At 56.0% G+C, this 24,953-nt stretch overlaps 1 protein-coding gene and 1 long non-coding RNA gene across 13 annotated transcripts in view; one reads left to right on the top strand and one right to left on the bottom strand.

Moving 5' to 3' along the window:
- Nucleotides 1–9,480, top strand: part of ASXL2 (ASXL transcriptional regulator 2) — a 102,303-nt gene extending 92,823 nt beyond the window's left edge. For all 10 annotated transcript variants that reach the window (XM_086743556.1, XM_086743554.1, XM_086743547.1 and 7 more), the window contains 3 exons: nucleotides 1,512–1,617; nucleotides 3,063–3,777; nucleotides 5,430–9,480. In XM_086743556.1, the coding sequence (XP_086599682.1) occupies nucleotides 1,512–1,617; nucleotides 3,063–3,777; nucleotides 5,430–7,829 (3,221 nt within the window). In that variant the 3' untranslated portion in view covers nucleotides 7,830–9,480. The remainder of the gene's footprint in view (nucleotides 1–1,511; nucleotides 1,618–3,062; nucleotides 3,778–5,429) is intronic.
- A 1,892-nt stretch (nucleotides 9,481–11,372) lies between these two features.
- Nucleotides 11,373–24,582, bottom strand: LOC147601135 (uncharacterized). Of its 3 annotated transcripts, XR_015258014.1 has the most exons (7): nucleotides 24,378–24,582; nucleotides 22,404–22,500; nucleotides 17,245–18,795; nucleotides 16,934–17,132; nucleotides 16,554–16,695; nucleotides 15,448–15,540; nucleotides 11,373–14,293 (listed from the first exon to the last, which is right to left on the bottom strand). It is a non-coding gene; the product is annotated as an uncharacterized LOC147601135 (long non-coding RNA). The 3 variants fall into 3 exon arrangements; XR_015258016.1 differs by lacking the exon at nucleotides 17,245–18,795; XR_015258015.1 differs by lacking the exons at nucleotides 16,554–16,695; nucleotides 16,934–17,132; nucleotides 17,245–18,795; nucleotides 22,404–22,500; nucleotides 24,378–24,582 and adding an exon at nucleotides 16,258–16,303.
- Between the last annotated feature and the right edge of the window lie 371 nt (nucleotides 24,583–24,953).

Here is a 24,953-nt window from a genome sequence, read left to right as displayed (position 1 = left end):
GGCCTGTCTGAGCCCCAGTCCCATTTTCCTTCTTTATCAGGGGCCCTGGGGGGGTTTGCAGAGAACACGTCCTGGGGGGACCAGTGGGTATGCTGGAGCACAGGGCACATCAGCGGTCCCATCCAGCGGGACCGAGACAGGCAGGATCCTGCTGCTGGGAGGGAAGAGCCCCCGGCAGCGGTACAGGCTGGGGAGGGGTGACCTGAGGGCAGCCCCTGCTGCAGGGGGGCGGCGGGAGCACGGAGCCAGGCTCTCGCAGCGCTGCACGGCAGGAGGACGAGAGCAGACAGGCACGAGTCGGATGGGACACGAGGAAAAGCTTTTCCCCCGGAGGACAGTCCGGCAGGGGAGCGGGGGCCCACTGCTACAACAGAGACTATTCCAAATTAATTAATTTTGTACGCTGTGACTAAATTACTCTAAAGGCAGGCGTTCCGGTGCTTTCGATGCGACAGACTTTGACGTAACAGATCCTGTTCCGGGCCCTCTGTACTTGCTGCCATGAAAAGTGACTGTCCTGAGTTAATACTGGCAAGTAACGGTGTCCTGGAAAGGGATACACGCTTGGTTTCCTCTGGACGTACTTTGGTAGCTGCACGGAGAGCACACTCGTGAGAATTTCTTACAGTCCCCTTATTTGATGGGAGAAAGCTATTGAGAAACTGCGCAGTGATGGAAGTATCCGGCTTCTGTTAATTCCTGTGAAGAATCCCCTCCCTTTGCTGACCGCAGAGTTGGAAAAGATCTGATTCTGGTGCCTGTTCCTCCCGTGCTAAAGAGCACAAAGGAAATGGTGTGTGAACTCGATGAGCCTGGAGAGTGAATGCAGTCCTGAGGCTCGAGGTCGCGCGTCTGTCACCAGAGAGCTGCAGCGGTGTCCGAACCCGAGCCTGCTTCTTGTCTGGTGATGAGCTCCGAGGATATTAACACGCAGGCTTACAGCCCGTGGTGGCTCAAAGCTGTGTCGGGGAGGGTTCCCACCTCACGCTGGGAAACATTTCTTACAAACCGCAAGACGTGCATGTGTGAAGTGTGCGCTTCAGATGTGCCGGAGGGGTGTTTGTGTTCCACACCTGCCGGCAGCAGAATAGCGTCCGTTGCCAGACAGATCTTGTCATTTGTGCTGGGCAAGACGTCTTGGATGTTCTTGCACGCGTACTTCACCGCAGCCGTCCCCCGCTGTCGTTTCAGGGTGCCGCGCTGCGTTGCCGGCTGCACAGGCAGCGTGTTCAGGCCCCCCAGAAAATGGCAGTTAGGCAGCGCAGGCATGGGTACGTGCGGCGTGCGACTGCGTGGAGTCGCGTTCGTTCAGTGAGCGCTGTTTCACACAAAGCATCTCTTGGCAGCCAGAGCGGGCGCTGGCAAGGACAGGACTGTCAGTGCAAGGAGCAGGCAGCAGGAACACCTTGCAGCTCAGGAGAAGTGCTGGAGATGCGAGATGGCTCCCGCGGTTGTCCCGATTCATTTCACCCACAGCCGTTTTTGAAGATCTCCTTTATTGCACTTTGCAGGTGAGTTTACACCAGAGATGCAGCTGAGAATCCGGCAAGAAATAGAAAAGGAAAAGAAGGTGGAGTTGTGGAAGGAGCACTTTTTTGAGAGCTACTACGGTCAGAGGTAAGGCACTGGGCTGTCTGTTCCCCCGGCGTTGCCCGTCCAGACGCACCTTGCAGGCACCTGCTACAGAACCTCCTGCCTGTTTCCCCGCGTCCTCAGTCAGCCGCGTGTGGGGTTGAGCTCCCAGCTCTGCAAGTCTTTCATTCTGCACCGCTTTTTGTTCTGAGATTTTCCCATCCTGTTGGGCTAGCGAGAGGATTTCAGGTTTCTGTGTGACTAACTGTACTAAGAAACTTGAACATGAGCAGGCGCGTGTAAATGACGGAGGAATTTCTTACCCTGCATCCTGACGGTTAGCTTTTGTGCCTGCCCCGGGACTGTCAGCCGGTTTCCCCCCATTCACCGCTGGCGTTTTGCCCTCTGGAGCGTTCGGATCAGTGCAGGCCCTGGTTTTGTCGTTCCATGCTCTGACAGCGTGGGGCCTCACGGGTGGCAGGGGGCTGGTGCGTGTGGCGGGCTGCGGGGCAGTGAGGGGACGCACCGGGCTGAGAACCCGAGTGATCTGGTGGCGTTGGCAAAGAGCCGTACTTGGCTAGCTTACCCCGTGCTCCCAGCGTTGAAAACCAGGACGTAATCGGGCACGGAGCTCTGTGCTGGAGGAGAAGAGGTGACAGCCATACCCTTGAAGCGTTGGGGGGACGGGGGATGGCAGGACAGCCTGGAGGCGACACGCACAATAGCAGGACTTCGGTTCTCTCTGGCCCCTACGAGCTTGTCTGAGGGAAATCAGTCCCGTAGCAGCCTTCATCAGGTTGGCTTCGTCAGATTTTATGGGTTCATGGTGGCGCAAGAAAAGAGATTTTACATTATGTTAAGAGGGATGGATGATTTAATCCTAAATCAGATGTCACTCTGGGAATTAGATTCCCAGCTTGTTCATTTCTTTCTCAAATGGAAATGGATGAACAGTGCAGGGACGTACTCGCAGCTTTTCAATGAAGGAGAAGGGCAGCGGTGTCGGTTCTCAGCTGAGGGCCTGTCAGTGGTTCTGGCACTAGCCATGCTCCTCTGGAAAACACGGTGGGACACTTCTCGGCGTCCCTGTCCACACATGTCGCCGTGTGAGCTGTAGTAAAATGTAAGCTCGTTGTGTGGGGGTGTTTGCGTGCCGCTGTGTGCCCGGGGTGGCTCGTAACGGGAATGTTCACTGCTGCCCAAATCCTTTTGGTTTGCAGCCTGGGAAATTTGTATCTGCATAGAGGACTGGGTCTGACCCGTGTTGCGTGTATTCGTTTAGTTGGTTTTAAGCTTTGCTGTTAAGTTCTGTTTCGCGTGGAACTACTAAGGGTACATAAGGCTTTCACAGATGATGGCACAGAATTAGGTGTGAGAGACATTTATTGAGGGTGTGTGGTACTTGGAGGATCCTCGCTCAGTTTTCCGAAGGGTTAGTGTGCTTTTTGCAGGAATGTTTTACAAAATAAAAATCCTGTTTTTATTGACAGTTCTGGGCTAAGTCCGGAAGAGTCCAAGAGACTGACAGCGAACACCAGCCCTGCCGAGACAGAGACTGAAAGCCCAGCAGCTGAACAGCCGAAATGCACACCAGCGCCTCTGCCACCGCTCAGAGAGGAGGCTACTTCTCCGTTAGAGCCTAAAGCACACGCAGGCCAGGAAGCACCAGCGATGAAAAAAGGAGGAGAGGAAAGAAGAGAGGACACGCAGCCCAAACCGGCCAAACCCGCTGAGGCCTCGGTTGCCCCGGATGGGGGTGCGGTGAAACCCAGCGACCACTCTCCTACAAAAGAGAGGGTCAAGGGAGAGTCCCTTCAAGAGAAACCACCGACTGCCGTTAGTCAAAAGCCAGAAGAAGAGAGAAAGCACGCTGTGTCAAGGGAAGCGCGAGCGAAAGAGCCTGTCAGTACCTCAGCTCCGGCCCCCAGTAAACCAAAGAGCCCCCAGGCAGCTGAAGGAGCAGCGAACGAGAAAAGCCCGGTGATGGCTCCAGAAACGCCAGGAAAGAAACCCCCCGTAAGTGAAGAAATGGAAGTCAGCGTTGAAGCCCATAAGAGGAAGTCGGAGAGTCGCGAAGAAGCTCCAGCCACTCCTGAGAAGAAGCCACGCGTCGTGGAGACCTGTCAGCACCACCAGGCGTTTCGGGCCCAGCCGCAGTCCTTTCCTGCAGCGGGGACCCCGGTGCCCCGCGTACCCCCGCTCAAGGTAACGAGGCGTGGGGAGAGATCCCGACTGCCTGACGTGGGCCGGGCCGGCTGGGGCTCGCGGAAATGCCTTGGCCGTTCTGGTTACGTGTGTCAGTTGTGTTTCCCGCTTAGCGTAGCGATGGAAGTATTTGATCCGAAGGTGTGGAAGCTCAGCTGTTTGCTGAAGGGGGTCTGCTGGCTGGCTGCCCAGGGTGACTTCAGCGAAGTCTCCCTTGCACCCGTGCCTCTGCTCAAAGGCCTCTTGGGCAGAAGCTTGCCCAGTTGTGCAGGAGCCCAGGACTGGGTGTAACTGGGAGCACTGCAGTTCACGGTGGGAAGTGGGGAGAGCCGCGGGGGGGCTGCGGGACCGCAGGAACACAGCGAGCCGTAGCCCGGGAGCGCTCAGAACTCCGCAGACATGTGAGTGTCCCCGGCAGCACGGTAACAGGCCCGGAGGAACGCTGTCAGCAGCTTCCTCTGCTGTATCGAGTCCTGCAATGAAGTGATTCACTCACAGAGACCGCGTAGAAGTACTGCCGTTGGCACTTCTGCCGGCCGCGTGCAGCGCAGCGCCAGGCTAGGTAGCGGGAGAGGACTGTTCTAGGGAGCATCTCCATTCCAAAGGCCGTTAAGCTGCTGAGTTTTAGCAAGAACCCGCGTAAGAAAGGAAGCGGGCAGCCCGTCACGCCTCGGATGGGGCAGGTGGAAAGGGAGCGCGAACGAAATGTTCCAGGCTTCGGCCTGGCCGGTGCCGTTCACTCGCGCTTTCCATCCCGCTCCCAGCGCCGCACACCCGCTGCGGAACCTGGGACATCTGACGTCGCGTACAGGAAGAGCGGTTGGCCTTCCGGTGTAACAAACATGGGATTTAATTTGATTATAGAGTGCAATCAGGGGCGATTGAAAACATTTTCCCCTGTAAGGCAGAAGACCTGTTGTTCCTTAAAAGAGCAGGGGGTGGTGCGCTGGTTAATCGGAAGATGAGTCGGGCGCAGCGAGGTGTTGCAGATACGTGGAGAGCGTAACCTTAAAATATCCGCGCTGAAATCTTTGCGGTGGAGACAGAGCGCTCCCACGGCTGCGCTGTCCTCATCACTCACGTTCCAGACAGAGCAAACTTTCAGAAAGTAAACTGCAGTGAGGCGGGGAGCGCAGAACGTGTTTCAGAAGGAAGGACTGAAATACTGGCATTTTATCTGCAGACACACGGGAGAGAGACCAGTACTACTTTGTGTAAAGGCTGAGGAGACAAGTGTGGATACACGGGTAGAAGAGCAGTGCAAAGGCAAGCAGAGTGTCGACACAGACATTTTAAAGGGTACAAATTACACGTGAATAAAGTGCGAATGGTGGAGCGAGGGATGATAGGTGTTGAGTTCTGGAAGAGCCTCTTAGCTTTTCCTGAGGGAGCTCCATGGGCTTTTGAGTGACGCTGTACGATGTGCTGGGCTGGGGCTGCAGGGGACGGGCTTCCAGGCCGCGCGCTGAGGTCGTCACGGACGCTGAACAGGCGTGCCAGGCATCCGGACACCGTAAGTGTCTTTATGTTTGTCTCGGGTGAGGGAGATGAGGGATCTCTCCAAAACTGCAACTGTAAACACTGGAATTCTTTGATGTGGGCGTTCCGTGTTCCCGGTATCTCAGTTGTGCTTTTCTCCCCCTCTGTTTCAGATTCCTGTCTCCAGAATCTCCCCAATGCCATTTCCTGCGGGCCAGGTCTCTCCCAGGGCACGCTTCCCACTCTCTCTCACCAGTCCGGGAAGAACAGGGGCCAGAACTTTGGCAGACATCAAGGCAAGAGCCCAGCAAGCCAAGGCTCAGAGGGCAGCGGCCGCCGCTGCCGCCGCCGCCGCCGCTGCTGCCGCTTCGAGCGGGGGGGCCGTCCCAGGGCCTGGGCCGGGCGGTGGGGGGGGCCCGCCGGGCAGCGGAGGAGAGAAGAGTAACGCAGCAACAAGCGGAACCAACGAAACTGGAATTCGGGGAAAGGCACTGGAACTGGCAGGAACTGGAAGCGGGGGAGGTCCGGGAAGGTTTCTTCCCCATTGCCCAGGGACCCCCGCCCAAACGGAGGCCCGGCCCGCGGACCAGGCACCACCTCCCAGTCCTTCTAGAGCACAACTACAGCAAACCGCCCCACTGCAGGCCCGCGCTGCAGCCGGCAGCGCAGGCACCGGCTCCTCCTGCGCCGCGGGGTCGGCGTTGGACAGCACCCCCAGACTGAAACAGAGCCCCCCCGCTGTGACTGTACGTCAGGGTTCGGGCTCCCCGTGCGCGGGGGGCGGTGACAAACAAGAGAAAGCACCTTCTGCTCCGGCGGGTCCCAGCCAGGCCCGCGGGGCGCCAGCCGGCAGGGACGGGACGGCCTGCGTCGCCGCGTCCTCAGCAGATGGCACGGCAGACGTCACCAGGGTAGCGCCCACGGCCTTAGGGACCAGCCTGGATGTTTCTAAGAGCAAATCTCCTTCCCCTCTGATGTCTTCACGAACGTCCCCCAGCTCAGAAGCCCAGGCTGGAGCTGTGGTCACGTCTGTCCCACCCTCTCACTCTTCACCCGTAGCGCCTAGCCTTAAAACTCACGCCAGCTGCGGCTCGGGCGCGGCCCTCCCAAAGCCGAGCTCCAGCATTCCTGCTAGCAACCCCTTGGTCACCCAGCTTCTTCAAGGCAAGAATGTCCCTCTGGAGCAAATCCTGCCGAAGCCGCTCACCAAAGCAGAGATGAGACCTGTCCCGTTAGCTTCTCATGAAGAGAAAGGGGCGGCGGCGGCATCCGGGGCTGCCAGCGTAGAGGGGAACGGCGCTGGAGCCGAGGGTGGGGAAAGACAATCGAGTTTACCCCCACAACCGCTTGGGAAGATCTTTTGCCAGAACAGGCCTCTGCCCCGCATTCCAAGGACCTTTCCGCTCCCCTCGGGAAAGGACCCCGGTCTCGACCAGCACCCGTGCCACGAGGCGCTCAGCAAGACAACGCAAGAGCAGATCCTTCAGACCCTCATCAAGAGGGTGCAGAGGCAGAATTTGTTGCCAGTCCTCCAGCCTTCACAGCTGAACCTCGCTCACTCAGGCTTCCAGTTAGAAAACAGCTCCACCAGCCAGAGATTTGTGCTGGGTTTCATGGGCAGAAGGACATCCAGGCCTGCTATGTCTGGTCATTATCTGCTCAACATTTCCACCTATGGTCGCGGTTCAGAGAGTTTGAGGAGAGGCTTCTCCCTGAACCCTGAAAACCGCTTGTGTCTGAGCAGTCCCGCTGATGCTCCTAAAGCAGAATTTGGGGAATGTGAGGAGGTGACTGGCCGCGGCAGCAGCAGCGATGAAGGAGATGCAGATGATGAGAGTACTGGTGATGAACGTGAACACAGCGGTGTAAAAGAGGAGCCCCCGGCTTCTGATCAGTGTGAAAAAGAACAGGTGTCTCACAGCATCAGTTCGTCGGAGCACAGCACGCTGGCTAAGAAGGGCGTAAAGACAGAAGCAGCCGCGCCTCAGCACGCAGCGGCCAACAAGGAGAACGTTCAGGCGTTTGACGGAACTACGCTAGCACGAGATTTTATTCAAGCTGCTCAAGAGCAAATGGCACACGCGATGAGGGGGAAAATGCAGAGCAGCCCGGAGCTTTTCAGTACTTCTGTGCCGTCCTCGGACTCCGCGCAGCAGCCGCCTCCGCTGCGCTCGCCTTCGCACCCTCCAAAGCTGTCCGGCAGTGCCGCGGCGCAGCTCCTCGGGCCCAGTTACAGCGGCACGATAAACGTCTCCACCTCCCCGGACGTGAACCAGGGGGCTCTCGTGAGCGGGCTGTCGGAATGCAACCAGCTGTCCAGCAGCATGGGCAACGTCATGTCCTTTTCCGTGACTGTCACCACCATCCCCACCAGCCAGGCCCTGAGCTCGGGCAGCCACGCTCAGACCATCCCGGTTCCGGCCTTCGCTGAGGACGGCGGCGTGGAGGATTCCCCTTCCAAGTGTTACTGCAGGTTGAAAGCCATGATCATGTGCAAGGGCTGCGGTGCCTTCTGCCACGATGACTGCATCGGCCCCTCTAAGCTCTGCGTCTCCTGCCTCGTCGTGCGGTAACCGAGAGGGAAGCGGGGAGGAGGATGGCTTGGTGTGGGGTTTGCTTTCGGAAGCGCGTTGGGAAGAAGCAGAAATTTACTGCCTTGCACAAGAGACACGTTACCGAATCAGGAATACAGAGTAGAGTTCTTCTTTCATTAAAGAAAGAGCACCTTCTTGTACAGCGAGTCTGAACTGCGCTCAGCCACGTGAATTGTGACAAGAGTTTGCACTTAAGGAATTATGTAAATATGTCACATTATTTTGTTTAAAAATATTTTTTCAATCTTTTAGGAGATAGCGTTTGACTTGTACTGCAGTCTCATTAACCCCAGCCTGCTATCCAGCGCGTTTGCTGAGCTCTGCTCTAGATGGGGGAGCAAACCCGGCAAAACCTGCGCCTGTTGGTCTTCTCTGGGCAAAGAGAAGCACGGGATAATCGAGAAGCTAACCGTGTGTATTGACTGACCAGAGCAGCGAAGCAGGAGCCCCCGAAGGGCTCGCTTTGTTGCTCTGAATTTTAGTTCAAATTGTCCCGAACTGGAAGGCGTTAAGATCGTGCCAGCCTTTCGGGTAACGCACTGCCCTCCAGCTGTGAGCGCGCTGTTTCCAGAAGGCAGACCGGGCCGTGCAATACTGGCTGGTGGTTCTGGTTTGCATATCCTCTCCTCTTCAGGGGGTCAGCTGCAGTAACCTTGTTTTAAGGAAGGTGATTTGCCACTGGTAAATGCTGAAAAAGCCACCGTACTAACCATAGGATCCAAGAGTTTAGATCCCTAAACCAGCTCGGTAGCGGTGCGTGCCGGTGATCCCAGGAACCCTTTACAGCAGAGGTCACAAATACGTGGTGAACCGCCGCGCGTGGCTGGTCTGTCGGACGCAGCAGGAACCCGCTAGCGTCGGCGTGGCGTGCGAGCCGGAACGCCCGGCCCGCGGTCAGGAACCAGCGGCTGTCACGGCGCGCAGCACCGGTGAGGCCACCCAGCGTCACCCGTGTTCCTGCTGCTTCCCAGGAAGCTCCTTGTGCTCGCTCAGACCTCCACGGTGGGCAGGCCTCTCCAGTTTCTGCAGAAGGTTTTACATTGAGCGAAGTGCAGGGACAGGAAAACGAGCGTCCGGCTGGGCTGCGCCGTTGGCCGCTGTGGGTCACCGGTTTCGAGTACAACTCTGGTTTGGCTCGGCCTGGGTTCTGCTCGGCTGAGGTCTGGGCTTGCGCTGGGGCTGGGGACGGGGCTGCGCCGCGCCCCTCCTGCCTGAGCGTGGGACACGGCCGGTGACACGCGTCCTCGCTGTGGGCGTTCAGGGTTCGTTCCCTCTGAGCTACCGAAGTGCAAGCAGTTACAGAACGGTGCTGCGCTCTCGACAGGAAGCAACGGCGGCGGGCCGGCTGACGACGCGCGCGCCAACCTGCGCCTCGATGTATTGCAGTGCGTCTGCACCGGTCCGGAGCTGTGCGTCACTTCTCCCTCATCGCGGCCAGTGGGGTGTCGCTGGGGGGCGGGGGGGCCATACCGCGTCTTGGTCGGGTTGGGATCTGCCTCTTTTTGATGGAAAAGCACTGAATTCACTTTTAATCCAAAGGCCTTTTAAAGATGAAGCAATAGTAACAGAACGGGTGGGACAGCTGCTGCGCGCGCCGGGGTCCGCAGCCTCGCTTTTGTCTCTCCTTTGGCTGCACCCCCGCGCCCCCCGGGGCCGGCGTGCCGTTGGTGACCATCAGCAATAACCGCCTGTGGAGCAGGCGGCGTGTTTGTCCAAGGAGCGGGGGCGGTTTATTTGGTCACGATAAAGAAAAGCGAGTTGCAGATTTAATGTCGTGGTAACAGAAACGTTTCCTTCCCTGTCCGGCGGAGCGCGGCGTCCCCCGAAGCGGGATCCGTGGCGGGAGGCAGCGAGAGCTGCAGCGTGTCCCGGGCTCCCTTTTGCTCACGTTTACTGGGGAGCAGTGACCCCTGCTTTCTGCGTTACTGCTCAGGCGGCCGTGGCGGAGAGGATTTAAGTATTAGAAATAAAGTCCATTTGTAAAATCTAACATTGAACCTCAAAAAAAAAAAATTATCCCAGAGCTCCTCGCGTGCGCGTGCAGAGAGGCAGAGCAGCACGCGTGGGCCGGCCGCTCCCGCTGCAGCCCGGGCGCTGTAACGGGGATGTCACCGTTCCTGGGTGACTCGCACACGGGCCCCGACTCGGGCAGCGGCGCGTCACTGCCTGCCTCCAGCTCTTGCACTGCACGAGGGATCTCTGCCTTTTTTAAATCTGGGGGCGCGGTGTACAACGGGTTGCAGCTGCTGCCTCGAGGAGCGCAGAGCTGGGAGCAGGTCTGGCCGCTCCTGCTCAGCCGAAGCTGCGTGTAGACACGAGAGAAGCTACAGCAGCGCAATCCTCGGTTCGTTCTGCGCTGCGAGAGGCCCCCGGCGTGATCCCGTGTGAAGGTTGTTGCTAGTTACAGAATAAACGGAATGAACGGGAAAAGTCGCCCTTGCCTCAGAGGAGAGGGCAGAGGTTTTGCTGGTGTGGATGGGTGCAGGTCCCGCCCCACGGGGCTGCGTGGGAGGGGAGGGAAGAGGCTGAGGGAGCAGCAGGCGTGGGTTTGGTTTCCTCTGCCGCAGGCTCCTCTTGCGACTCCGCTCTGGAAGCGCAGGAAGCTGCTGTTGCCCAAGCAGTCCCGCGGGAAAGGCGCCTGCGTGGCCGTCGCCGTCCCAGGTTGGGGTGTTCGGTGACGGCGGTGGCTGCGGATTTGTCCTGGCCAGCGCGGGCATCTCGCGTGGTGCCTCGGGGGTTTACAGCTCTGTTCAGTGCCTTAGTTGTATTTAACAGATCAGCACTTTGCTTGGGCTGCTTCTGTTCTGTTTCTTTTTAAGGAAATCAGTTCCTTTAACTGCACGTCTGTAACGCAGGCTGCGAGCTGCCAGGGGCAGCCTGACGGAACGATCTCCGCAGGGTTGCAGGAGGGCATTACGTAGTTAGGAAATGGTTAGAAGCGACGGGGCTCGGTGTGGTCATCGCTGCGGGGACAGGCTGGCGGAACGCCCTGACAGCTTTGCGTGTTTCACCGTGCCGGTGGTTGAATCCAGTACCTCGGGAGGGGAAATCCCGCGGCCGGTCCGGGAGCGTTCCCTGCGTGGGACCAGGCTGCTGCCGCCTCGCTGCTGGGGCTGCTCCTGGCAGCCTCGCTGTCCCCATCGCCTGAGCCTGCTGCCCTCCCAGCGGGACGATAAACCTGCCTTCGCGCGGGATGTACGAACGACATGACGCGGTTTAAAGCACTAGCCTCGGCTCCCCGGCTGTTCCAGTACTAGCACTAGGGTAAGGGCTGTCATAAAAAACATCGCAGATAAAACGTTTCCAAAGCCTCGTTTCAAACTGTGTCTGTGGCAGTACAGGCAACTGGAGTAAGATTTCAGCGTTTGGGCCACGTCCAGGTCCTGCAGCACGGGAACGAGAAGTGCAGGCCGACCAACGGAGTGAACGTCCCCGTGCAGACCCCCAGGAGCACGTCACGAGGTGTCCGCCCTGGAGGAGCGGGCGCGCTCTGTAAGTGAGTTCAGGGTTTGAGGGGAAACTTTCATGGCCCTTCTTAAATCAAAAGGACAGCGCAGGATGCGTGACAGGTAACGCTGCGCAGCGGAGTTGTACCTGGCTGACGGCAGCGACGGCTGCGGGGCAGCGAGGGCCTGGTCCGGGCGGTCACAGCCGGGGGTGTCGTCGGGTCGTCGCTTCTGATGGGGCGGCGTTTGCGGCGGCGCTCGCGCTGCTGCAGAGGCAGCCAAGACCACCCCAGGGCCAGTTCCCACCCGGCGCGCGCGCAGGAGTAGACGGGAAGCGGGACTTGGGCTCTGCTGCGGCGAGGCTGGGTCGCACAGATCACTGGAGCCGCGCCAGCGCGGGGCCACCAGAAGGGCGGGGACCTCCGGGGCTCATCCCACCTTCTCGGGGCGGTCGGGCTCCAGCGCTGCGCAGCCCCGCGGCGCTGGCGTGAGGCGGCAGGAGCACGCGGCCTGCGCTGGGGCTGGAGGCAGGCTCTACCGCCATGCTTGTGTCATCTCCAAGCGCTGCTGCGTGGAGAAAAGAACCGGGCTGGGGTCTGCGCCGCTGAGCGGCCCGCAGCTTGCTTCGTTGGAAACTTCTCACCAGGGATGGTCGAAGCCCTGGGAAAACGCTTTTCCTGGGGAGTTTGACTTGGGCTCAGTTTGAAAGCTGCACCTGGCTTTGCCGTGGCTCTGCTGGTTTCGGGCGCTGGTGGAGGAGGGGGCTCGGCGCTGCTCTGAACTTCCAGAATCCCGCGCGGGAAGCTGGGGTGGCTGCAGTGGCGGTGGGAGGGCGAGGACGGCACGCACACGCCGCGTTCCCTCCTGCAGTTAGCCCGGATTAACGGCCGCGGCGGGGAGCAGACCGTTCCCGGGGCTGGCGCCGCGCTGGGCGAGGTCCTCGCCGCCGCCGGGTCTCTCCGCCACCATCGCCCAGGGAGAAGAGCTGGGGCGCTCGCTAGGGTGACGATACCAGAGTTTGCTTTGTTACCTAAGGTTTTTGGGTTTTTTAATGCTATGCGTTTGATATAACGGAAGATCAATTTTAAGAGCTTACAGTAATATATTTTAAGTAATATATATTTTAGTATCTGTAAAACCGACAAAGGATGATTTATGAAGTAGATGAACAGGGTATTGGGAGTACGCAGGCTCGCGGCGAGGCCAGGAATAGTTTTAGGAGCAGGAGAACTGAGAAGATTGAGTTGTTTCCATTAATGCAATAAAAAAGGGGAATTCCTAAAGAGAAGCAATCCCGAACTGCTTACCGCAGGCGCTCTCGTTCTGACCACAGGCCTGCAAACACAGTGCGAAGATGCTGAACCTTTGTCTGTCTTTCGCCTTTTTAAAAGGGACTTAAATTGGAATAGAGGGTATGTACAGAAAAATCAAGTTGACACCATTTTAAAATGTATTTTTACACAAATAATATAGAAAATCATATTTTACATAAGAATTTTAAGTATTTGAAATATGTATATATATACTGTATGTACTTCATATATTCTTTATTTTACATTGTCAATGTATTAAAAAGTATTTGAGCTGGTTTGGATTTGTAATAATGTTTAAAAAAAAAACAAAAAGGACAAGGAGAGAGGATGGAGAACCGGAGTCCTGCTCCACCGCAGCAGCTGCTGCCAGCCCGAGCAGGGAGCAGAGACAGCAGAGGGTCAGGAGCAAATGAGTTTTGGAAGCGTTCAGCAGCGTCAGAGCGTAGAGAACGTGCTTCAGTCCTGCGTCCCGTTTGTGTTCTGTCAGCGCTCGTTCACTTTGCCGTACAGCCGCCCAGAGTAACCTGCGGTGAGAGGGCGGGGGTTGAGGTGGATGGTCTAGACAAGCAGTGCTCCCTTCAGAGCCAAAGGGAACGCTGGTACAGAAGCTGCTCCACCAAAATAAAATCGGAAGCTACTCCCTTTTGCTGTGCCACTAGAATTTTAATAAATAGCTTGGTTTCTGGTGCGAGCATCTTAGGGTGCTCGGGGAATTCACAAGTTAGGCTAAAAGTCCAGTGATTTCAAGGAAACGCTATCAAAGCAGGCTTGGTTTGGGTTTTTAAAATTTTGTAGGAACTGTGGTGGAAATCTCGCTGCAGAGGAGGGTAGATCTTTGCGGCCACTAGCAGTGGAGCGAGTTCTCGTCAGGAGCGGGAGCCTAGAGCTGCTCCTCGTGAGCAGCCGTTACCCGCGCTGCACACCCTGCAAGAGCAGGGGGACAGCACGGGGACGCAGATCGGGCGGTCGCGGCGCTGCCGGCATTAAGCGGAGATACGCAGCGCTGCGTGCCGGTTTCCCCTGCCTCCTCCTTCGTGGAACTGTTTATTGGAGAACAGCAACTGCCGCTGGTGCTGGGTGTACCGGTCGTGACGGACCAGAGCTGCCGGCGCCAGCTCTGCACAGAGAACGCAAATCTCCGCTGAGACAGGTGGGAACGGCTCCGCAGCGCAGGGGCACGGCGTGCTCGCCCTTTCTGTGGTGCCATTTTGGCTTGGCTGCGTCTCAGGTTGGAGCGACGCTGTTCTGCTCACTCCAGCCAACAACTGCAGGGATCCTGTGTGCGAACGGGAGGCGCTGGCAGTTCTCTGTCGCTGGGACGAACAGGGAAGGAAACTGACCGTGGGAAAAGACGACGCGTTAACCAGTCAAGTTTCAAAGTACAAATCCAAAACGTGAACGGGCAGGAAACTGAGATTATTATTATTTTTTTAATACTGCTACAATTATTACTGGAATCTCTTGAAAAAACAAAAGGTGGCACCCCAGCCTTTGTCAAAGCTTGCTGTCGACACCGAGGGGGGCTCTGTCTCTCTCTAAGCAGTTGCACTATGAGCCGGTCCCGCTGTGGGGGCTGTGCGGGTGGGGGTGGGTGGCGGTGGGTGTCTGTGTGCGCACACACAGATTTTCGCGAAGCGTACGCAGCGAGACCAGCCTCAGCTCAGGCTTCTGGTGGTGTTACACCCTGCAAAGTTACCGCAGACCCCAGACGGAATGACAGCTTTTGTATTTGTTTTCGTATTTAAGATGTATGGGTTAGACAGAATATATAATAGCAATGTGTTTTGATCTGCTGCACTTTTTTAAAAAAAAAAAACAAAAAACATTCCTTATTCCCCTGGTACTGCTGCATCTCCCTTCCTCTCCCAGTTTAAAACTTAAACGCAGTTGGTCTCCTTAACCTTTCAGTTAAGACTTCCCAGATGCTGCATTACAGATTCTGTATCGGAAAGGCTGGGCCAAGAGTTTTAACTTCTGGAGGCCCTCGTGGCCCGAGCCAGGGCCGGCGTGGCCCAAGGCAACGCAGGCGTGGAGGCGCCGGCGCAGCCACCGCAGCGCACTGCAGGAGCGTTTCCCAACTGACACGATTTTACCGGTGCTGTCCGGGCGGGCGCTCTGCGCCCGCGTGCAGCCGAGACGGGACAGGCGTTACCTTGAACCTCAGGGACAGAGGTTTCGGTAAGAGTTTTTTTTATCTAGGGGTGTACCAAGGGTACGCCCGCAACCGGCGCCTTCCGGTGCCGTAAATCTGTGCGATCGCAAGCCTACACCCACCCCAGTCCGTCTGCACAGTCAAATTTAAGTAAGAAATTTGGCGAGGTTTGTACAGAAGAAAAGCGGTTGTGGCCCAGAACTGTAACTTCCAGGCGCTCACAAACCACGCAGGCCAGTCCAGCCACGGAGCAATACGTCAGGGACAAACGCCGTCCGTCCGGCTGCAGCTACGCGTTTTGGCAAAGGTTGTTTTGTCGCTGGGTTTCCCCTCGCTTTGCTGCGTGAGACTCGACCGTGGCGTCTCCCCAGCACCCGGAGGGATCGGAGCGGTGCCACAAACGGCCCGCGTCTGCCCCGTCGCGTGGAGAGCCGCGTGCCCGTAGGTGACAGCGCTTTGACGAGCAAAGCCTGCCCTGCGGCTTCTGTCTGACTGCAGACCCTGTCCCTCTGCTCTCCCTTATTTTTGTCATGTAAAACTACCTGCTTTATCAATGAATGTAAAATACAGTAGTTCTTCAGCACATGGACAAACGTGTATTTTAGCTTAATGTTTCATTTTCTGTTAAATAAAAAGCATATGATTTTATGGTCGTTAGTACTGCTAATGTTGATTTTAACAATTACCTTCTGTCTTTCAAGGGATCCTGATAAATGATGCTGAATTACATTTTTCTGGCTTCAGAAGCCGTGGCTATCTGCAAAATTTCTTCCACGCATCTGAAAGGGAAAACTTTGGTTTAATACTAAACTTGAATAAACACTCTGCAGTTCATCCAAGCTCCACCTTCCGTAGTACTCAGGAATCCAACAAAGAAATCAGACTAGAAGGTAGAATGGGACCTACGCAAACAGTGTAGAGAATTTTATCTTTTTGTAATTAAAAAAAACCAAATCAAAAACCCAAAAGTGCCCTTTTCTTTACTTAGACCTGGTAATCAGCCACAATTTCTAACATCAAAGGGATACAGCATAAAATTAAAAGTGAGTCAGTGTTCAGACAGGAAATTCACCATCATCAGGAGAAATCCCATAAAAGTTATGAAAGGAAGTCAGAAAGTTTTAAACTATTTGAGACCAACACCACGAAAGAATGCCAAATCGATGCGTTCAGGCTGAGGAAAACATTTAAAGTATGGATGCTTAGTGACAAGAAAAGTTAACGGAAGGAGCTGTAACCAGTTGGCAGGCAGTTGCCACCCCAGTAAGCCGAGCAGCCTCCAGTACCATATAATCACTGGGCGTTTAATGGACCACGGTCCGTCCCGCATCCAAACACGCGGCTGGACTTGGCCCAGGCGTGCTCGCACAGTCCCGGGGGATGAGGTCTGCGCTTTCCGTCTTGCAGGAGCACTGCACCCCTCGCGGTGCCTGCGAGCTCAGAATTAGGCAGCGATCGCCACGGCCAGCCAAAACCAGCACTGATTCGGCACGTACCAGCAAACTGGCAAGCAGGACACCACACGGGCTGGTCGCGTTCTGGCGGTATCTCTGAATCGAGAATGAGGAAATCAAACCTGAGAAAAGACTGGTTTACGCCGTCTGGAAGAATTAAACTCTGCACCATCACACCTGTGCGTGACAAACATTATCTACAGCTCCCGGCCTGCAGAGCTACGAAAACCTACAGAATGAGCTAGAAACTAGCCATCAGTAAGTTTAATTTTTAGAATTTTTGACATAAATACTTACAAATAAGTCAATGTAGCTAGTACTAGTATGTTTCAGCATACCCGTGTGCAGCTCTGATCAGCCACAGCCAAGGACAGTGAATTCACAGTGCAACAGGGTCCATGAAAGCTTTGCAGTCGAACCAGGGGAACAGAGGATCTGCCGCAGAGAGAAACTACACAAAATGAAGGTGGATCCCACTGCCTTTCATAAAAAAAAAAATTAAAAGAGAGATAAAATAACTACTGGCACTAAAGAAACAGCAGCGTAGGATTGGAGTGCTCTGAACAGTGAATGAATTTGAACGCAAGTCAGAAAATTGAATTTCAAGCACATTTTGCCACTTTGCTAAGGAAGCAACAGCTGTAAGGGGGAGGACATAAAAGATCGCGCCATTGTCTCTCCCCGCTCCGCAGTTTTTTCCACGTTTTGCACAACTGACCTCTGAGGAAACCCTTGCCCTGGCGATGGCTCTGCTTTGAGCCTGCTGCCCCGGCGTCGGCTGCGGCGTCACTGCTGGCTTCGCACAGCGCGGCAGCGGCAGCTCCTGCCGCCCGCCTCCCGGTTCTCCGCGGTTCCTTCGGACAGAAGCCTTCATGCTCTGTGCCGCTGGGAGAAGCCACACGGAAGACAAATCCAGCCTGTGGGAAATACTGCTTTTCACTTCAGAATAAGGGAACCAGTAAGCTGTTTACACCGCTATGCAATTACTGACATTGCCAGTGCTGCGCCCTTTCTCCAGACAAAGCTTACCCAACTCCAGGGCTTTTTTGTTTTAATTTCTTCTTCACCTCTACTAGACTTGGTTTAGCCCTCTCCCATCACACCTACTGAAAATGTCCTGTCTTGCCTGGCGCTGGTCCAAAACACAGCTTCTTAAATTGTTACGTCCAGGGAAACTACGTTGAATAGTCCTAATAGGTATTTTGGTTTTAAAATTCCATTTAATGCTGAATATTTAGTAACGGAAAAGAAAATAAAAGGCTGATTCTCTGCTGGAGGACTTTGAATACAGAGACCAGTAAATCGAAGTTATGGTAATGTTCCAAAAGCTGCTGGGACACGGAATTGGACAAAGAGGTGCTGATGAATTGTATATTCTGATTCGCCTTCACGGCTGTGCCGAGCAGTTTTTAAAGGAAGCGCAGGAACGCGCAGCAGCAGCCAGCCCAGCTAATGCACGCGCACACATCACCTGCACGCACAGCAGCGGGGCAGGACAGGCAGCAGTGCTGCGTGAGATGTCGGAGTGGTTTCAAACATCGTATCTGAGAAAAAGGAAATCTTAATACCGGGCCGCAGAAAGAGAAGTGTTATTTGTGAGGCCGGTGGAGGATTCGTTCCTGAGCACAGCATCAGGATGGCACCGACCTGGAGTTTGGGACCTTGTTTTGGGAACCAAAGTTCGAGGAGGAGCGGGCCAGGAGTCCAGAGGAGAGCAGCTGAACAGTTCCGCACAGTAAATATGCCCTACAGGGAGGGCTGCTGTCTAACTGTGAGAAGAGAAAGCTTAAGGAACGTCGCAGCAATCTAGAAATAACTGGAGAGGGGAAGGGAGTCAAGCTGCTCGACATCCAGCGGAGGGAGGACAAAGAGCAGCGCAGAAGTAACTCTAATGGTAATTTCCCGCTGCAGTAGATCACGAGGGAGATTATGAATTTTCCATTGCCAGAAGATTTTACGCCACATTTGACAAACGTGTTACGGGCACGTGTTCCACGTTATGAGACAAACACGATGGGCGCGGTTGTCGTGCCACAGGACAGAAGAGGTCCATTCAAGACTTACTTTGTGTGCACCAAGAACACGACGTTCCAAGCAACTAGGATGCTCTTCTACTACAACACAAAATTAGAGTGCTATAAACCTTCTACATCTACAATCATCTGCTTTTGGGATTGCGTTTGTTCCTCTGAACGTCTTCGTGACAGCCCCAAAGTGCAAATTCAACCCTCTGCTCAGATCTGAGCACATCTGACATCAGCTGAGGCCTCCTCTTACGCTTGTGTTGTGTTTGCCGAGGGGTGGAATGACGTATGGTGGCACTGAAGCTGAAGATCTCAACAGGAAGGAAAATATTTCCTATGCCAAATTTCATGTTATTTTTAAACTAGTGCCACTACTCTGGAATGCCAAGTACATTCTTCTGACAAAAACTTTGTTATCACCAAAGCACGCTCCTACAGAAGAATGTCTTCAGCCTCTTCTGCTTTTTTATGTAGCTGTTTTTGCACCCAAAAGAGGAACAGTGTGGGCTTGCAAGAGCTGTTGGGTATCACCAGCTCCCATCCGCTTGTTCACCATCTAAAGAAAAGGACACTTTGAATTAAGGAGCACCTGTAGAGTTTTACCCTCCTCTTGCTGCACACGTCTGTTGCCCACAAAGCACAGAGAATTCGTACACACACAAGCTGAAGGGAGAATGCATTTTTTTAAATATCTAGCTGCTCTACACCGGTATTCTTAAGCTGTAAGGATGGGAAGCAGCCGAAAGTGGCAGCAGGGCGTTTCTAGGCATCGGTGCTTTCCGCATATTTATTTCTTGAGCGTGGCACTTTCTCCCTCTCCCAGGTTCGATCCAGTAGGCTGGATGTGAGGTTCCCCAAATACTTGTTACACCTGGTCCAGAAAACAAAGCAGCAGCAGCAGGAAAAAAGCAACTTACTGAAAAATCATACATCTTACCCTGGTGACGGTAGATTTAATTGTCAGTCATACAGGATGTTTCAAAGTGTATTTCACTAAGTGGTAATGCTGGACTCCAGCTACCCCGGGTCGACAGCACCTTTCCCAGAGAAAACCAAGGAATAGGTTTGTACTTAACTACTGCACGTGCGCAGGGGGCAGATTCGGCACACGCTGAGGCCACCAAGTGTCCCTAGAACGGCAGAAGACACTGTAACACCACACATTACGTCACTACTCAGAAGTGACAAATTAAGCTAATTTTCTGGCACTACACTTAAAACTGGGAATATGCTCCTGTTCTATTTTTTCCTAAGGAAGCAGGAAATGAGATTTCATTACAAGAACATGAAACAGAAAGACATGTCCCTGGGAAACAGCATCTCCTTCCACTATGAATGAGAGATGAGCAAATGGCTTTATCACTGAAAGAAGGCAGAGGTTTTTTAAGAAAAATCCATCAGCCAAAAGAGATATGATCATTTTCTAACAAAATGCTAGGGGGACAAGCGTCATAAACAGCTGCCTCCCTTCTCTCTTAGTTTAATCCAGGTGTTAAATTTAAAACTGTAACGTAAATAAACCAGAATGGAGGGAGGGAGAAAACTGTTGCCCATGGATCTGCTCCCCAGCTGGTTAAGGGGCTGGAGCAGAACGACCCCCAGAGGTGCCTTTGAACCCGAACTGCTCTGTGGCTCGGTGAAGGTAAAGATTGTAGAGCAGCGTACCTGAGCCTGAACGCCGCCAGAGGATCACGGATAGTTCAGGCCGAAAGGGACCTCGGGAGGTCTCCGGTCCAACCTCCAGCTCAGAGCAGGGTCAGCTGGGCCTCCACCAGCTCGCTCAGGGCTTTGGCCGGCCAAGGTTGGAGACGACACAAGCTCTGTGGGCTCCACTGCTGGACTGTCCTCGTGGGAATACAGCTTCTCCTCATGTCCCACCTGACTGGGACCCATTTTCTCTCACCCTTGTGCGATTGTCGTGGTTCAGCCAGCGATGCACCACTGCGACAAACCTGGTCCAGCTTCCTGACAGCCTCCCTGTAGGAGCAGAGCAGTGCCTTTAATTTAGAAGGCTAAATCTGAGCAAGTTCTGCTTTCCCCTCTGGCCACTGCGGGCAGACAGAATTCAGAGGGCAAGTCCTGTCACCAGAGGACGGTGCTGAAGGCCGGCCACGGGACCGGCTGTCCGGCGGTACCCATTTACTGGCCCGTGAAGGGACCCCAGGGGCTGCGATCAGACCTCTTTATCTCCTTTTCAGATTTCTCAAGTCACGACATGAACCCTGCTCAGGCGGCGAGATTCGCAAAGATGCAGCCAGTTAAATGTCTCTCTATTCACCAAATCCAACATGAGGACACTTAACACTCGTAAAGCCCCTACCTAACCCCGCAGGTGCTTAAATTTTCATTTCATAGAACATAAAAATTTCCTTCTAATCCGTGTTAGCAAGTGGCTCCCGGCCCCCAGGCCGAGCAGAGGAAAACGCTGTGCGTCCAGGGCGCCTTAAGCCCAAGGACCCACGCAGGAAATGCGCCGGGGTGCTTTGGGGCCGGGCAGCTGTTACTTCAGCCGTCGGACGCCCCTGACAAGCCAGTCCTGCACACACTGTTACACTCTCAGCTCATTTTCTTGAGACTACAACGCACTCAACCCAAGGACGTACCCTCTCTGCACACCTGCTGCTGCTGTTTGTCCTGAGCTGCAGAAATACCCTGGGTACGCTTGCTGTGGTTCCTCACTTTTCCCCTGGAACGCCTTGGAGAGGCTGTGACCGAGAACGGAGCAAGACTGGGCATCTTGGAGGCAACTGTACTGCAAGACCACGAGGGAATGGAAATAGTTTTGTGCAAACCGTGCCCATGAATCTCCCGTCCCAGGCAGTGACTTCGGTGTGGGCCACAGCCCAGGCTTGGCTTCCCCTTTGTCAAGGAAAGGTTTTAGCCGGGGGGCTGAGCACACACCGGCGGGACTGAATTGTCCTGTTTACACGGAGCGACCCGCAGCGCTTGAGAAGGGAGGGGAACAGCCTGCCCTGCCTCTGCCAGGAGCTGCTGCCCGCTCAGGACGGCGGGAGCCAGCTGACGTCTGTGTGAGGCCATTCCCAACCTGGTCTGAAAGACCACGGTGATCGGGGGACGTTCCTGAGGACCGCGCAAAAGCAAATGTCAGTCCTGTCACCAGGAAGGGCAAGGCAGACCCAGCCTCACCTCGATCCCTGGGAAAGTGATGTGGCAAGTGAGTCTGGAAGCCATGTGGAGACATAGGAAGGACACAGCAGCAGTCAGTGAAGACAACATCACACCTCACCAACATCGTAGCCTTCTGCAGTGGCACGCCCAACCTGACAGCCACCACATCTGCCTGGGCTTCAGCACAGCTTCTCCAACTCTATCCCATAATATGTTCATGGAGAGACTGGTGAAATACAAACGAGGTAAGGGACAGGGAGGCAGACTGGACACCCGCTGAGCTGCCAGGCTCAGCAGGTTACAGTCAGTGGCACCAAGTCCAGTTGGAGGGCAGTCACTAGTGGTGCTCCCTGGGGCCTGCTGCTGGGACCAGACGCTTAACAACTTCATTCACGACCACGACCTAGATGAGGGGACCCTGCACAAGCTCAGCAAGCCTGCAGAGGATGCAAAACGGGGAGGAGCGGCTGATCCTCCAGGTGATCGCGCTGCCATTTAGAGGGGCCTCAGCAGGCTGGGGGAACGGGCATTGATGAACCCTGTCAAATTCAAAGGGAAACGCCAAGTCCTGCACTTGGGAGGAACAACCCCGTGTGCCAGCACGGGCTGGTGGGCGACTGGCTGGACGAGGACTTGGCAGAAAAGGACCTGGGGGCCCGGCGGCCAGCAGCGTCTCCTTGGGGCAAAGGAGGCCAGCAGCACCCCGGGCTGCGTTAAGCGGGGCTGAGGGAGGCGATCGGTCCCCTCTCTCAGCAGCTGCGTTTTGAGTAGCGTGTGAAATCTGCCCAAGGCCGTGCGGCATGGAATGGGCTGCGGCCGCACTACTAAAACCCGTCAGACTGCGCGAAACGGGGATTCTGCCCAAACTCCTGCCAGGAGTGGCCCCGGCCCGTGCAAGATGCCCAGAATTGCCTGGAGGATGTTTGGGAGAAGAGTAATTGGGCTGGAGCTTACGCACACACGCTGGCTGCTCAACTGTTTCAAGTGACACAGCACCATCCAGTTCCCGTGCCAGCGCCCGCATCCCGCGCGTACCTGATTTACTAGCACGGATGCAGCCAGCAGGGACAACTCTCCACACTGCCTCTGCCAAATCTGGTTCCAGTGCTGCTAGCGGGCCGGACTGCAGGATCTGGGGAAAGAAAACACGTACTGTCACGTGCGCACACACAGCTCAGATACGCACTAACGCAGCGCTAGCTGGAACGTCTAAGCAGCCCTTTTTTCCTCCCATTTTCCTCTTCCCTCATGACAAAGTATCTCCCTCCCACACACGCAAAATGTTAGTCCCTCCTCTCCACACACGGCGTACAAATCCTGTTCCTTTCCCGCAGGCACAGCAAACGTTCTGCAGCAGGAAGCACGGCATTTCCACGCAGGGAGGCTGCTCAGAGGGAGCCTGCACACACAGCCGGGAACAGATGCCCGTCCTGACCAGCCTTCCTCAGAAGACACGCACGTACGTGCCTCTGCTGTGACGGGCTGTTGTGCGGCTGCTCGCCAGCGGCCAAGCTGTAACGCGGTTGATCGCTATGCAATAGCGTTAGCCAGCCAGCCACAGATGGCCGAAGAACGGAGCGGGGGGGCTGTCACGGGAAAAACTTGCTGTTTCTCTGGCGAGGGACGCTGTGAGACACAGCAGGGTCCTTTTCAGAGACTCTGCTGTTGTAGCAGTCACACGCCCTTGAAGTGACAGCTCCTCAGGAGCCAGAGCCACCCGCCCCGCCCACGAAGGCTGTCCAAGGTGCAGTCACAAGTGGGACGCGCTCACAGAGCTGTGCGCTGGTTCTGGGGGGACAGAGTTGATTTTCACGCGGGCTGGGAGAGGAGCTGGAGCTGGTGGCACCTGTGCTGGGGACACAGCTGGGCCAGGCTACCCAATCACCCAAAGCTGGGACAGGTCACCCCAGTTAGCGCGGGGCTGGCCCACCCCATGTGCTGCCATGCCCTGGGTACAAAGCGGGGACGACACGGGGGGGCAGGTTTTGCTGCTCCGTAGGGAGCTGGGCACCAGGATCCACCGTGAGCTATTGTGCTGTAAATTACACACTTGAGTATATTCTGTTATTATTTTTGTTTGCCATCCCTGTTTTCTCTTCCTCTGCTGTTCTGTCAAACTGTTTTTATCCCAACCCACAAGTTTTGCCTTTCTTTCTTCCCTGATTCTCCTCCTCATCCCTCTGAGGGGGTGGTGAGGCGGGGAGTGGGTGAGCAGCTGTGTGGTATTTTAGCTGCTGAGCGGGGCGAAATCGTGACACTACGGCACTGCTACACCAGCGTGTGACCTTCAGGGCAGGATCCTGCAGACTGCTGTGCGATGGCTGCAGAGGGGCTGGCTGCAGATGGGTTCCATCCCACACCCTGACCTCCCTCCCTGGCCCTGGGCCTTTCCTGATGCAGAGCCCCAGCCCAATCCTGGAATTCACCAATGCTCCTGTGGGCAAAATCAGGCCACAACTCAGCACACGGGAGCTTTGGTGCATATACAGAGTCATCACAGAGGGGTTTGGGTGGGGAGGGAGCGTTCAAGCCCACCCAGCCCAACCCCCCTGCCAGGAGCAGGGACATCTCCAACCGGATCAGGTCGCTCAGAGCCCCGGCCAACCTGGCCTGGAATGTTTCCAGGGATGGGGCATCCACCGCCTCTCTGGGCAACCTGGGACAGTGCTCCACCACCCTCAGAGTGAAAAATTTCTCCCTTATGCCCAGTCTGAATTTGCTTCCTTCTATTTTAAAACCACGACCCCTCGTCCTGTCCCAGCAGGCCCTGCTGAAGAGTCTCTCCCCACCTTTCCTGCAGCCCCCTTTGGGCACTGGGAGCCGCTCTCAGCTCTCCCCGGAGCCTCCTCTTCTCCAGGCCGAGCAGCCCCAGCTCTCTCAGCCTGGCCTCACAGCAGAGCTGCTCCAGCCCTCTCAGCATCCGCGTGGCCTCCTCTGGGCCCTCTCCAGCAGCCCCACGTCCCTCTGCTGCTGGGGGACACGGCATATTTAACGGCAATATTTATATACACACACGCACGGACACCACGCTGCGCTTGTTGCGGTCACGCCGCCGACCGCTGCAGCAGAGCCCGCCCAGGGCCTCCCCCAGTCGCAGGGACAGGCCGCCCGCAGGCTCACAGCAGGGTTCCGCGGGTACCGGCAGCCGTTTAAAGGGCGGTAAGCAGCCGCCCGTCCCCTCGCGCGCAGCTCCGCACACGGCCCCGCACCCGGCCGCGGCAGCCCGAAGCCCGGCCCGGGCCCGCGCCTCGGCGGCGCGCACTGCGCCTGCGCGACGCCGCTGCACCGCGGGGGAAGGGGCCACACACGCTCCGAGAAGCCGGCGGCGCGCGCGCCGTGGGGGCGCTGGCCGCTGATTGGCCGGAGGGCGCGAGCGCTCCGAGGGGCCCGCCGGCGCGAGGCGAGCGCGCGCTGGCGGCGCGCACGGCCTCGGCTGCTGATTGGCTGAAGGGAAAGGGGGCGGGGAGCGCGCGGGGGGGGGAGCGCACGCACGTCCGCCGCCGGCGAAGCGTCCGCCTCGTGATTGGCGGCCAGGCCGCGTCTCACGGAGCGGGAGGGGCGGGGCTGGCGGACGGGGCTGCCGAT

This window comes from Chlamydotis macqueenii, chromosome 3, assembly GCF_036417535.1.
Source record: "Chlamydotis macqueenii isolate bChlMac1 chromosome 3, bChlMac1.mat, whole genome shotgun sequence".
Lineage (NCBI taxonomy): Eukaryota > Metazoa > Chordata > Aves > Otidiformes > Otididae > Chlamydotis > Chlamydotis macqueenii.
The sequence above is the reverse complement of the archived record's forward strand: the minus strand, read 5'-3'. Positions and strand labels throughout refer to the sequence as shown.